This window comes from Glycine soja, chromosome 2 (genome assembly GCF_004193775.1).
Source record: "Glycine soja cultivar W05 chromosome 2, ASM419377v2, whole genome shotgun sequence".
Lineage (NCBI taxonomy): Eukaryota > Viridiplantae > Streptophyta > Magnoliopsida > Fabales > Fabaceae > Glycine > Glycine soja.
In genome coordinates, this window is record NC_041003.1 from 21,867,431 (window position 1) to 21,879,235 (window position 11,805).

Sequence of the window (11,805 nt, forward strand, 5' to 3'; positions counted from 1 at the left end):
TGTTAGTTTTCTGCTGTGTGATGATTATTTGTGAAGGCATTTGCTGAAAACTTGTTGAAATTACCATGTTTGGATGAGTTAGACATACTCATTCTATTTTAGGGTTTTTGTGATGATGTTTGTGATGTTTATATGCTGAAATTGCTGATGGAAAACTGTTAGAGATGAAGGGTAGAACTAACCTAGGGTTAGAAAGTGAGAATGTGATGTTATGAGTGGAAAAAGGGTGAGACTTTGAGAGTTGGAAGGCTAAGTCTGAATTCTGTGGTAAATGGAGGTTAGAGTGAGTTAATACTAGCTTGAAATGTCATTTAGAACATGTGAGAAAGGTTAGGCTGAGCTAGAGAGAAAAACAAATGACCAAAGTGAACAAAGAGCCATTGCTAGGGCAAATTTGGGTGTTGAAGAGTCAAATTTTGATTTGGTGGAATTTTAGGTGTAAATTCAGTTTGAGCAAGTTTAGATTGATGTTATGGACTTGTGTGAGGTGAGAGTTTGCTTCAAATTTACCTCATTCTAAATTTCACTTTTCAAACCTAGAAAACCCATTGAATTGAGGGGTTTTGGACACCTAGATTTTGTGTTGCTGTGGTTTGAAGCTTGACCTTGGTTTAGACATGATTGATACATGATTTGGGACTTGTAGGATTTGATTTGGGCAAGATTGGATGAGGGGAAGTGTGGTTTTCGAAATCTGCATTTTGTGCAGATTTTTGCTGTGAAATTGTGCAGCAGGATTTTACACAAGTGCAGAAAAATACTAGGCATTTGCTGGTTGTGGAAAGAGCAGTGCAGAATGAGTTCTGGATGTTTGCTAGTAGATCCCAACGGTCAAAATGTAGGCTTATGTACTAGAGACTTCCAGTAAAAATTTGGAGTCGATCCAACGGTTAACGAATTGGAACGAAGGAATTGTTACTGGGGTCTTTAAGTGAGAAAAGCTGTGATTTGGTTGGTGTTTTGGCAGAGTTTCTGCCTTTGCTCTGTTTTGCTTGGCTGTGATAGCTTGTGCTGTTTGAATGTTGTTTTGCTTGGATGTTGTGGAAGCTTGGGAGGATTGATGGGGACCCGGTGTTGAGAGAAACGAGGATATGGGCTACGTGGGAGTACGTGAGCTCAGTTGGAGGTGGGCAACAGGGGATGGTGGGTTTATGCGCGCATTGTGGATGTGGAAAAACTTGTTGTGCACCATCGCCCGACCGCCACCTAGTACCACATGTGATGGGTACCCCATAATCCTACAAGCTTGAGATGAGGAAGTGTTGAAGGGTGAAACTTCCTGCTTTTATTGTTGACCACAGAGTGGTACCTGGAGATATGTCGCGGGGGTCAGGAGACCTTGGGGACGTCAGGTGGGGTGCTATTGCCCAAAACCAAGCTTGACTAATCCCGACCCAACCCGGGCATAGTCGGTCAGTGAGAACCTGTGATGTACCTAAACAGGCGAGCTCCTGGCAGTCAACAGATAAAAGGAAAACAAGACCACAAAGCAAGGAGGCTTGTGGTGGCTGGCCAGCTGTGAATTTTGTGTAATATGTGGATTGTGGCCTCTGGTAATCGATTACCAAGGGTGGGTAATCGATTACAAGGCTTAAAATTGAGGACAGGAGGCTAAGATGGTCTCTGGTAATCGATTACCAAGGGGTGTAATCGATTACCAGGCTTGAAAACGAAGTCAGGAAACTTAGGGAGTCTCTGGTAATCGATTACCAGCCTGTGTAATCGATTACACAGAGGAATGGGTCACTGGTAATCGATTACCAGGCATGTGTAATCGATTACACAGTGTATTATTGCATATTTCATGTCCTGAGGCTGTGTAATTCAAGTTTAGCCTCTGGTAATCGATTACCAAGGTTGTGTAATCGATTACCAGAGATGAAGAGCCTTAAGATACTCCTTTTAACGTCATGTAGTGGTCATGAGATGCATTGTGTGCAGCGCAGTTAGATTCTTGTGAAAGAGTCTACCCCTTTCTCTTCTTTCTTGTAGATCGTGATGGCGGCGCAGCTAATCCGTGATCGAGTAGAGATGGAGTGCCTAGAGGGAGCTTGGGAGACCCTCGAAGGCAACACGAGGTGCCGATTTCGGGGCACCATTCGATTCACGGCTACTTCTTTGGTGCATCCAGATGAACCTGCACGGACGCTTCAGCGCACTGTGGAGTGGATACTACCCACGCCTACACCATATCGTCTAGTGGAGCCCGTTCAAGTGATCGAGGTAACGTCATCCGAGGAAGACCCTGAGGAGGACCTGGAGGAGCTACCTCCTGAGCCTGCTGTGGATGCCCTTGACTTTCTAGAGGGTGATGAGGATCCACTTCTTGAGGTGGATTCTCCCGAGGAAGTCATGTCGGCATCTGAGGCAGACTCTACGGAGGATAGTGGCCCGAGGGAGATGGCGATCAGCGGAGGCTCTTCATCCTAGTGGACAGCTTTTTGGATTAGTTTTGTATACTTTTTGAGGGTGGGTGTATCTAGGACTGACTGTTAGGTTTACTCTTTTGTTTTTGTATGGGTAGACCTGATGTATAGGAATTTGATGATTGTATACATGTGGCTGAAGCCACCACTATGGACACCTTTGCTCTGGATGACACTATATATTTTGTAAAACTCCCATATTTTGGACAGCTTTAAATGATGATTGCATTTATGATCGATCTTGTTATTTGAAAAGAAAGCATTAGCAACTTTATTTGTAAAAGAATTTACCGACTGTACTTTATCCTTTTATTTTCACGTGACGACCTAAAGTAATGGCTGGTATATTCTTCTTTTTGAAACAGCAAAATAATTTAGAGAATTATGAGCGGTAAGAAAGAAATGACTCCGAGTAGAGTTGTGAACTGGCCATTCAGGACTTTATAGTGAGGATTTTCCTTCTAAACCTAGTTATGGTGAAAAGAGAAAGAAATGAAAAAGAAAACGAAGAAAAAAAAAATTATCATGGTTTTTGTTATTTAAATTATTACTATTAAACCAGTCATTAATTTAGGGACGCCACACAGTGAGCCCTTTTTTTTAAGGGGGACTAGAGAGAGCACTGAATAGCCGTAAGAGCTTGAAGATTGAAATACACAGAGGCAAAGAACAGAGCAAAGAAGCCAAATTTTGATCTTTTAGGAAGATTTGTGAGTTTTTGAGTGATTGTGAGATTCCTAGAGGTGGAGGAGACATCCCCACTCCTTTGTAAGCTAGCAATTTCTCCTAATTCCTCTTCTTCATTGTAAAAGGAGCTTCCTTGCTATGGAAAGCTAAATCCTCAGTTGGGGATTCTTGCTAAGTAATTGATGTAAACTCTTTTCCTATCTAATTAAGGTTGTTTTATGTGTTCATTATTTCTATTAGTAATTTATTATTATTGCATGTGTAGAAACAAGCTTCATGATGATGAATCAAGATTGATTCAAGTTGTTTTGATGATAACAAAGATGAAGACAAAAGGCCCAAGAAAATGATTTCAAGATTGAGTCAAGAACAATTCAAGAATCAAGAGAAGTTTGATTTCAAGATTCAAGAAAAGATGAATTCAAGTTTCAAGAGAAGAAATCAAGAAGACTTCACAAGGGAAGTATTGAAAAGATTTTTCAAAAAACAAACATAGCACAGTTTTGTTTTTCAAAAGAGTTTTTCTCAAAATTTTCTAAGTTACCAGAGTTTTTACTCTCTGGTAATCGATTACCAGTTTCCTGTAATCGATTACCAGTGACAAAATTTTGTTTTCAAAAGCTTTCAACTGAATTTACAACATTCCAATTAATTTCAAAATGGTGTAATCGATTACAATATATTGGTAATCGATTACCAGTGTGTTTGAACGTTGAAATTCAAATTCAATTGTGAAGAGTCACATCCTTTCACAAAAATGCTTTGTGTAATCGATTACAATGATTTGGTAATCGATTACCGGTGATAAGTTTTGAACAAAAATTAAAAGATGTAACTCTTCTAATGGTTTTCAAGTTTTTCTAAAGGTTATAACTCTTCTAATGGTTTTCTTGACCAGACATGAAAAGTCTATAAAAGGAAGTCCTTAACTTGCATTTTAAAAAGAACAATTATTACAATCCTTTACAACCTTTGATTATCTTTGAGCATCTTCTTCTTCTTCTTCCTTTGCCAAAAGCTTTCTAAAGTTTTGTGGTTTTTACAAACCTTGAAAACAAAAGTGTGCTATTCATTTTTTCTTTCTCTTCTCCATTTGCCAAAAAGAATTCGCTAAGGACTAACTGCCTGAATTCTTTTTGTGTCTTTCTTCTCCCTTTTCCAAAAGAACGAAGGACTAACCGCCTGAATTCTTTTGTGTCTCCCTTTTCCCTTGTAAAAGAATTCAAAACGACACAGTCTGAGAATTCTTTTGATTCTTCCCTTTCCCTTATACAAAAGATTTCAAAGGACTAACCACCTAAGATATCTTTTGTATCCCTCTTCACAAAGTTTCAAAGGACTAACCGCCTGAGAACTTTGTCTTAACACATTGGAGGGTACATCCTTTGTGGTATAAGTAGAGGGTACATCTACTGGGGTTGTTGTAACTAAGAACAAGAGAGGGTACATCTCTTGTGGATCAGTTCTAGTGGAGGGTGCATCCACTAGGTTGTTCAAAGAGAACAAGGGAGGGTACATCCCTTGTGGATCTTTGCTTGTAAAGGATTTTACAAGGTTGAAAAGAAATCTCAAGGACCGCAGGTCGCTTGGGGACTGGATGTAGGCACGGGTTGTTGTCGAACCAGTATAAAACTATTGTGTTTGTCTTCTTCTTCCCTACACTCTTTAATTTCCGATGTGCACTTTAATTACTGCTTTTACTTTTGGTTAAGTTTATATTTTTATTCTTTACTTTCTTAACAACATAGTAAAATCCTAAGAAGGGTAAATTTTAATTAGTAAAGGTCTAGTAATAATTAATTCAACCCCCCTTTCTTAATTATTCCAAGGCCACTTAATCCAACAACATTCTTGTGGCTTGATCACCCATATGTGTGTATTGTTAGGGGCTTTAGCATTGAAAGATGTATTGTCTCCTTAGAACTTGATAGAGCAGGATTAGGTTACTGTATGTCTGGACACAGAGTACGGTAATTTAGTTTTTGTTATGCTGTGATCATAAAGCAGTTCAATTAAGCTAAGTTCAACATGAGACATTTGCGAACTAAGTTTAATTAGAATTAGGCTAAACTCACGAGACATCGGTGTTTAGTACTTGAGCCTTCAGCATAGAACATAGAAACATCTTTGATTAGAGAAACATCCTTAATTGCATCAATTTGCTCAGTAAGAGGACCCAACGCTTTTAGATATATGTTTTCACACTTACTTGCTCATGTTTATTGCTTTGTAATTAGAATAGAACATACTTTTACTTTCATTTAGAATCATGATTACTGTTTGCAAATGCCTGCTTATTGAACAAACCTTTACCAAATGAATAAGTCCCCTGAGTTCGATACTCAGTTCACACTGTTTTAATTATTTACTTGACGACTCGGTGCACTTGTTGGTAGATTTCGCATCCACACAAACAAGTAGTACCCCGAAGAGCAAAACAAGTATTTTGGCGCCATTGCCGAGGAACTTTTTCCATCTGGAAAATTTAGTTCAGTTTGAAGGCATTAATTCATTATTCTTTGATTTATTAATTTTTTATTTTTGTTAATATTTGTTTAGTTCAGAATTTATTTTCTTCTTGAATTGGTTAACTACATTTCCTGTTAGTGTTTGCATGCGTAGATCTTCTGTAGGTGAATTGGTTCCATTGGATTTAGAAATTGAAGCAACCTTCAGAAGAAACAACGCAAAGAGAAAAAGAAAGCTTTTGCACGATAGAACAATAGCATCAATCCTTGAAGAGGTTCACTTTTCTGAGTCATCATCTTCTAATTCACCTACATCCAGGGAATCTCAAACAACAGAATTTGAAGCCAAAGTCATGGCTGAAGAGCAACCTCGACGAGTGACCCTGGAAGATTACTCAAGTACATCTGTGCCACAGTTCTTTACTAGCATTGTGCGGCTGGAGGTTCAAGAACAAAATATAACTTATCCACATTCATTAATTCAGTTGATTCAGAACAATTTGTTTCATGGTCTGCCAAATGAAGACCCATATGCATATTTAGCCACTTATATTGAGATTTGCAACACTGTTAGACTGGTTGGCATGCCTGAGGATGCTGTTAGATTGAGCTTGTTTTCATTTTCTATGTTTGGAGAGACAAAAAGATGGCTCCATTCATTTAAAGGTAACAGTCTTAAGACTTAGGATGAAGTGGTTGAAAAATTCTTGAAGAAATACTTCCTAGAGTCCAAGACTGCTGAAGGAAAAGCTGCCATCTCATCCTTTTATCAATTTCCAAACGAGTCCTTGAGTGAGGCTTTGGAAAGATTTTGTGGGTTACTAAGAAAGACGCCTACTCATGGATTTTTAGAACCAATCCTGCTCAATATTTTCATTGACGGGTTAAGGCCACAATCCAAGCAGCTTTTAGATGCTTCTGCAGGGGAAAAATAAAATTGAAGGCCCCTGAAGAAGCCATGGAATTGATTGACAATATGGTTGCTAGTGACCATTCAATCTTGTGTGATAGAGCACACATCCCAACCAAAAGAAGCCTGTTGAAGCTTTCATCATAGGACACTTTGTTGGCCCAAAACAAGTTGCTATCCGAGCAACTTGAAGCTTTAACTAAAACACTAAGTAAGTTGCCAACTCAATTGAATGTTGGATAACCTTCACCCTCTTCTGTTTTGCAAGTTGCAGGTTGTGTTATATGTGGTGGAGCACATGATTCTGGTTGCTGCATTACCATAGAAGATACAACACATGAAGTGAACTACATGGGGAACCAACCAAGACCAAACTTTAATGCAGGTGGGTATTCTGGATTTCAACATGGCCAGTAATATAATCAGCAACAGGGACAGTGGAGAACTCACCCTGGTAATTAGTTCAATAAAGACCAGGGTGGACCATCTAACAGGCCACAATAACAAGGGCCTAGTCTCTATGACAGAATGAAGAAGCTGGAAGAGACTCTTGCTCAGTTCATGCAAGTATCCATGTCTAATCAAAAGAGCACAGAGTCAGCCATCAAGAATCTAGAATTCCAGGTGGGACAATTGGCAAAACAACTGGCAAACCGACCGTCAAGTAGCTTTGGAGCCAACATAGAGAAGAATCCAAAGGAGGAGTGCAAGGCTGTTATGACTAAAAGCAAAATGGTGAGCATGAATGAAGGTGAGAAGAGGATAGGTGAAGAAAAACAACAGCTGGTGACTGAACCAGAAATTGACCCAGTGGTGGAACTTTTGAGTGAGACAGAGGAAGAAGTGGAAGCAGAAGATGATCAACAGAAGGAGATACCAATAATAGTGAGTGAAAAATAAATAAGTGAGAAGGAAAAGAAAGAAAAAGAAAAAGAAAGAGAGAAAGAAAAAGAAAATGAAAAAAATGAAAAAGAAAAAGAGAATGAGAGAAAAGAAGAGAAGAAAAAGACCAAGAGTGAGCTGACTAGAGAAAAGAGAAAGGAGGCAAGTCCAAGCAAAAGGGAGGAGGTGCCATATCCATTGGTACCAACAAAGAAAGACAAGGAACGATATCTGACTCGTTTCCTTGATATCTTCAAGAAATTGGAGATTACTATGCCCTTTGGAGAAGCTCTTCAACAAATGTCGTTGTACTCTAAGTTTTTTAAAGATATGCTCCACGGAAGAATAAGTACATTCACAGTGAAAACATCATTGTGGAAGGAAACTGCAATGCTGTAATTCAGAGGATCCTTCCACCTATGCACAAAGATCCTGGGAGTGTGACTATTCCGTGTTCAATTGGTGAAGTTTTTGTTGGCAAGACTCTTATTGATTTGAGAGCCATTATTAATTTGATGCCACTTTCCATGTGCCAGAGGCTTGGAGAGTTGGAGATAATGCCGACTAGGATGACTTTACAGTTAGCAGATCGCTCCATCACCACACCCTATGGAGTGATAGAAGATGTTTTGGTTCGGGTCAAACACCTTATCTTTCCTGTTGACTTTGTGGTAATGGACATAGAGGAAGATACATATATTCCCATAATTTTGGGACTTCCATTTATGGCTACTGCAAGCTATGTAGTAGACATGGGTAAGAAGAAGCTAGAAATGGGTATTGAAGATCAAAAGATTAGATTTGAACTATTTGATGAAGAAAGGAAATTGTTAGACCAGAATGTTTGTCTAGAGGTGAAGGAGAGTGAATAGAAGGTTTTAAAGGAGAGAACCAAGCTTGATCTGGGATGACAAAGACTTTTGCGTCAAGCTAATGATGTTAAAAGAGCGCTTACTGGGAGGCAACCCAGCCCTTTTTAATTTTGTTTTTCTTGTATTTAGTTAAGTTTGATTGCTGGTGATTGTTTGAATTCAGCATGTTTAGTATTGGAAGAGGGGTTAAAAAGCTTTTGTGAAGTTATGGACAAAAAAATAACTTAAATTTTTGTTTTGTCCACTCGCTAAGTGCACTCCTCGCGCTAAGCGCCATCTTCTTCACGCATTAAGCGAGCTGTTGTTCGCACTAAGCGCATTGACCCCTGATCATTGGTTGTATGGTCCTGCTAAGCGCATTGACCCCTGATCATTGGTTGTATGGTCCCACTAAGCGCATGACCTATGCACTAAGCCCAATAAGCTCTATGTCCATTTAAGTTTTGGAATTGGGCTAAGCGAGTTATCTCGCTAAGCGCACAAGTCTAGTCTCGCTAAGCGCACTGACGCACTAAGCACTATTCTTCTCTGTCTAATTAATTTCGAGAATTGGGCTAAGCGAGTGCTCTCGCTAAGCCCAATTCCTTCTCTATTTGGAATAGTGCTAAGTGAGACGGATGCGCTAAGCGCGGGCCATTATTGCATTTAAGGAGCATTTTATTCGCTAAGCGCGACCTTGGCCCGCTAAGCGAGAGTTGTAGGACCAATCAAAGCTGCAGAACTCGCCTAGCACGTACCTTCGCACTAAGCCCAAAAACTTCTCTGAAATTTCATAATTTTGTATTGGGCTTAGCGAGCAGATCCGCTAAGCGCATGAGCTTTAAAACTCAAACGTCATGTTGACTCGCTTAGCGAGTCCATGCATTAAGCGAGTCATTCAAAACTGCCAACAAATAAGGCAACTGCCTTAGGCAATTGCCATTTTACTTCCTCTGAGCATTTTCATTCACCCTCTGCACAGTACTTCAACCTCCCTGCACTATATTTTTTCTCCCTCTTTGCACTCATATTCAGCAGCACAAGTAAGCTTCTTAACTTTGTTCATTTTATTTCTAAATTTCAAACTTTAGGCTAGTTAACTAAGTAGTGGTAGGTTGAATTTCTGTTAATAGTTAGTTCTGTTAGGTTAGTTGTTCGTTAGACTAGAATCAAGATTTTATTGTGGATACAATGTGCTTGTTTTGATTAAGGTTAGATGGCCCAATAGGGGCCTAAGTGGAGGGGTGATAAGCCCCTGCTTTTTCTGGAAATCGAGATGAGCGTGCTAAACGCCTTGCTGTTGGATCAAGTGGCCTCGAAATAATTAAGAAGCGGGGGTTGAATTAACTATTAATGAACCTTTACTAATTAAAACCTTATCCTTCTTAATGTTACTAGATTCAATTAGGCTTTTACTATAATGTTAAGAAAGTAAAGAACAAAAATAGAAACTTAACCAAAAGTAAAAGCGATAATTAAAGTGCACAGCGGAAATTAAAAGTGTAGGGAAGAAGAAGACAAACACAAGAGTTTTATACTGGTTCAGCAACAACCCGTGCCTACATCCAGTCCCCAAGCGACCTGTGGTCCTTGAGATTTCTTTTCAACCTTGTAAAATCCTTTACAAGCAAAGATCCACAAGGCATGTACCCTCCCTTGTTCTCTTTGAACAACCAAGTGGATGGACCCTCCACTTGAACTGATCCACAAGAGATGTACCCTCTCTTGTTCTCAGTTACAACAACCCAAGTAGATGTACCCTCTACTTGTATCACAAAGGATGTACCCTCCAATGTGTTAAGACAAAGTTCTCAGGAGGTTAGTCCTTTGAAGCTTTGTGAAAGGGAAACAACAGATATCTCAGGCGGTTAGTCCTTTGAAATCTTTTTTTTAAGGGAAAGGGAAGAATCAAAAGAATTCTCAAACTGTGTCGTTTTGAATTCTTTGAAAAGGGAGAAGGGAGACACAAAAGAATTCAGGCGGTTAGTCCTTTGTTCTTTGGGAAAAGGGAGAAGAGAGAGACAAAAAGAATTCAGGCGGTTAGTCCTTGGCGAATTCTTTTTGGCAAAGGGAGAAGAGAATGAAAAAGATGAATAACACACTTTTGTTTTTTGTGAAAGAACAAGGTTTGAAAACCATAAAACTTTAAAAGCTTTTCGCAAAGGAAGAAGAAGAAGAAGAAGAAGAAGAAGAAGAAGAAGAAGATATTCAAAAGTAAATTGGAAAAGTTAATTGAAAATCAAGTCGAGGTCTTGCTTTTATAAACTCTTCATGTCTGGTCAAGAAAACCATTGTAAGAGTTATGACCTTGAGAAAACCTGAAAACCATTGGAAGAGTAACATCTTTTGATTTTTATTCAAAACTTGTCACTGGTAATCGATTACCCAAACCATGTAATCGATTACACAAAACATTTTATGAAAAGATATGACTCTTCACAATTGATTTTGAATTTCAACGTTCAGATGCACTGGTAATCGATTACACCATTTTGAAATCAATTGGAACGTTGAAAATTCAGTTAAAAGCTTTTGAAATCAAACTTTGCATCTGGTAATCGATTGCAGGAAACTGGTAATCGATTACCAGAGAGTAAAAACTCTGGTAACTTAGAAAATTTTGAGAAAAACTCTTTTGAAAAACAAAACTGTGCTATGTTTGTTTTTTGAAAAATCTTTTCAATACTTCCCTTGTGAAGTCTTCTTGATTTCTTCTCTTGAATCTTGAAATCAAACTTCTCTTGATTCTTGAAACTTGTTGACTCAATCTTGAAATCATTCTGTTGGGCTTTTTGTCATCATCTTTGTTATCATCAAAACTACTTGAATCAACTTGATTCATCATCATGAAGTTTGCTTCTACAATCTCCCCCTTTTTGATGATGACAACCCTGAAATCAAGAAACACATACACATTCTTTTTCCTAGTCGATCACTCACTTAATTCTCCATATTCTCCCCCTTTGTTTTTGGGCTTAAGCTTCACTTGAAATTAAATTACTTAATTATATATGAGTTCTGAATTTAATCCCTATTTTCTCTCCCCCTTTGGCATCAGCAAAAAGCCAAAGTGTGTAACAAATATAAAACATACATAATTGACTAGTCATACACAAGACATTCATTGAAAAACCTAAACCAATCATGAAGCAAAAAAAAAACATGAATAACCCAAATTAATATATAAACCACATAGTCATATAACATAATTCATAAAAATTCAGTCATACTAAGCAAATATTAAAAGAAATACTAAATGTTCAAATGTCATAATAATATAGCCAAATACACGGCTAGAAATCAAAGTACTAATAATATTAATAATAATAAAATCTAAGATGATGGTGGTGGTGGTGGTGGTAGATCAAAGCATGTGCGGATGTAAGAGACATCTCTTTCAACCTTGGTGATCCTTGAATCCATCTCATCGAATCGCATGTCCACTTGTAACTCCAAAGCATCAAACCTTTCACCAACAAAGGTTTGAAGACCATCGAACCTGTCCAAAATCCTTTGAAGAAGAGAGGAATCTTCCCCAACTGGTAAGTTTCCTTCTTCATCAATGGGTTAAGCACCCTTTT

General features: G+C 38.5%; 1 protein-coding gene across 1 annotated transcript; it reads left to right on the forward strand.

Annotated features, from left to right (window-relative positions):
* Positions 1 to 7,019: 7,019 nt before the first annotated feature.
* Positions 7,020 to 8,245, forward strand: LOC114373712. Its single transcript, XM_028331237.1, has 2 exons — positions 7,020 to 7,376; positions 7,718 to 8,245. Exons 1-2 carry the CDS (start codon positions 7,020 to 7,022, stop codon positions 8,243 to 8,245), a joined length of 885 nt encoding a protein of 294 aa, XP_028187038.1.
* The last annotated feature ends 3,560 nt before the right edge of the window (positions 8,246 to 11,805 follow it).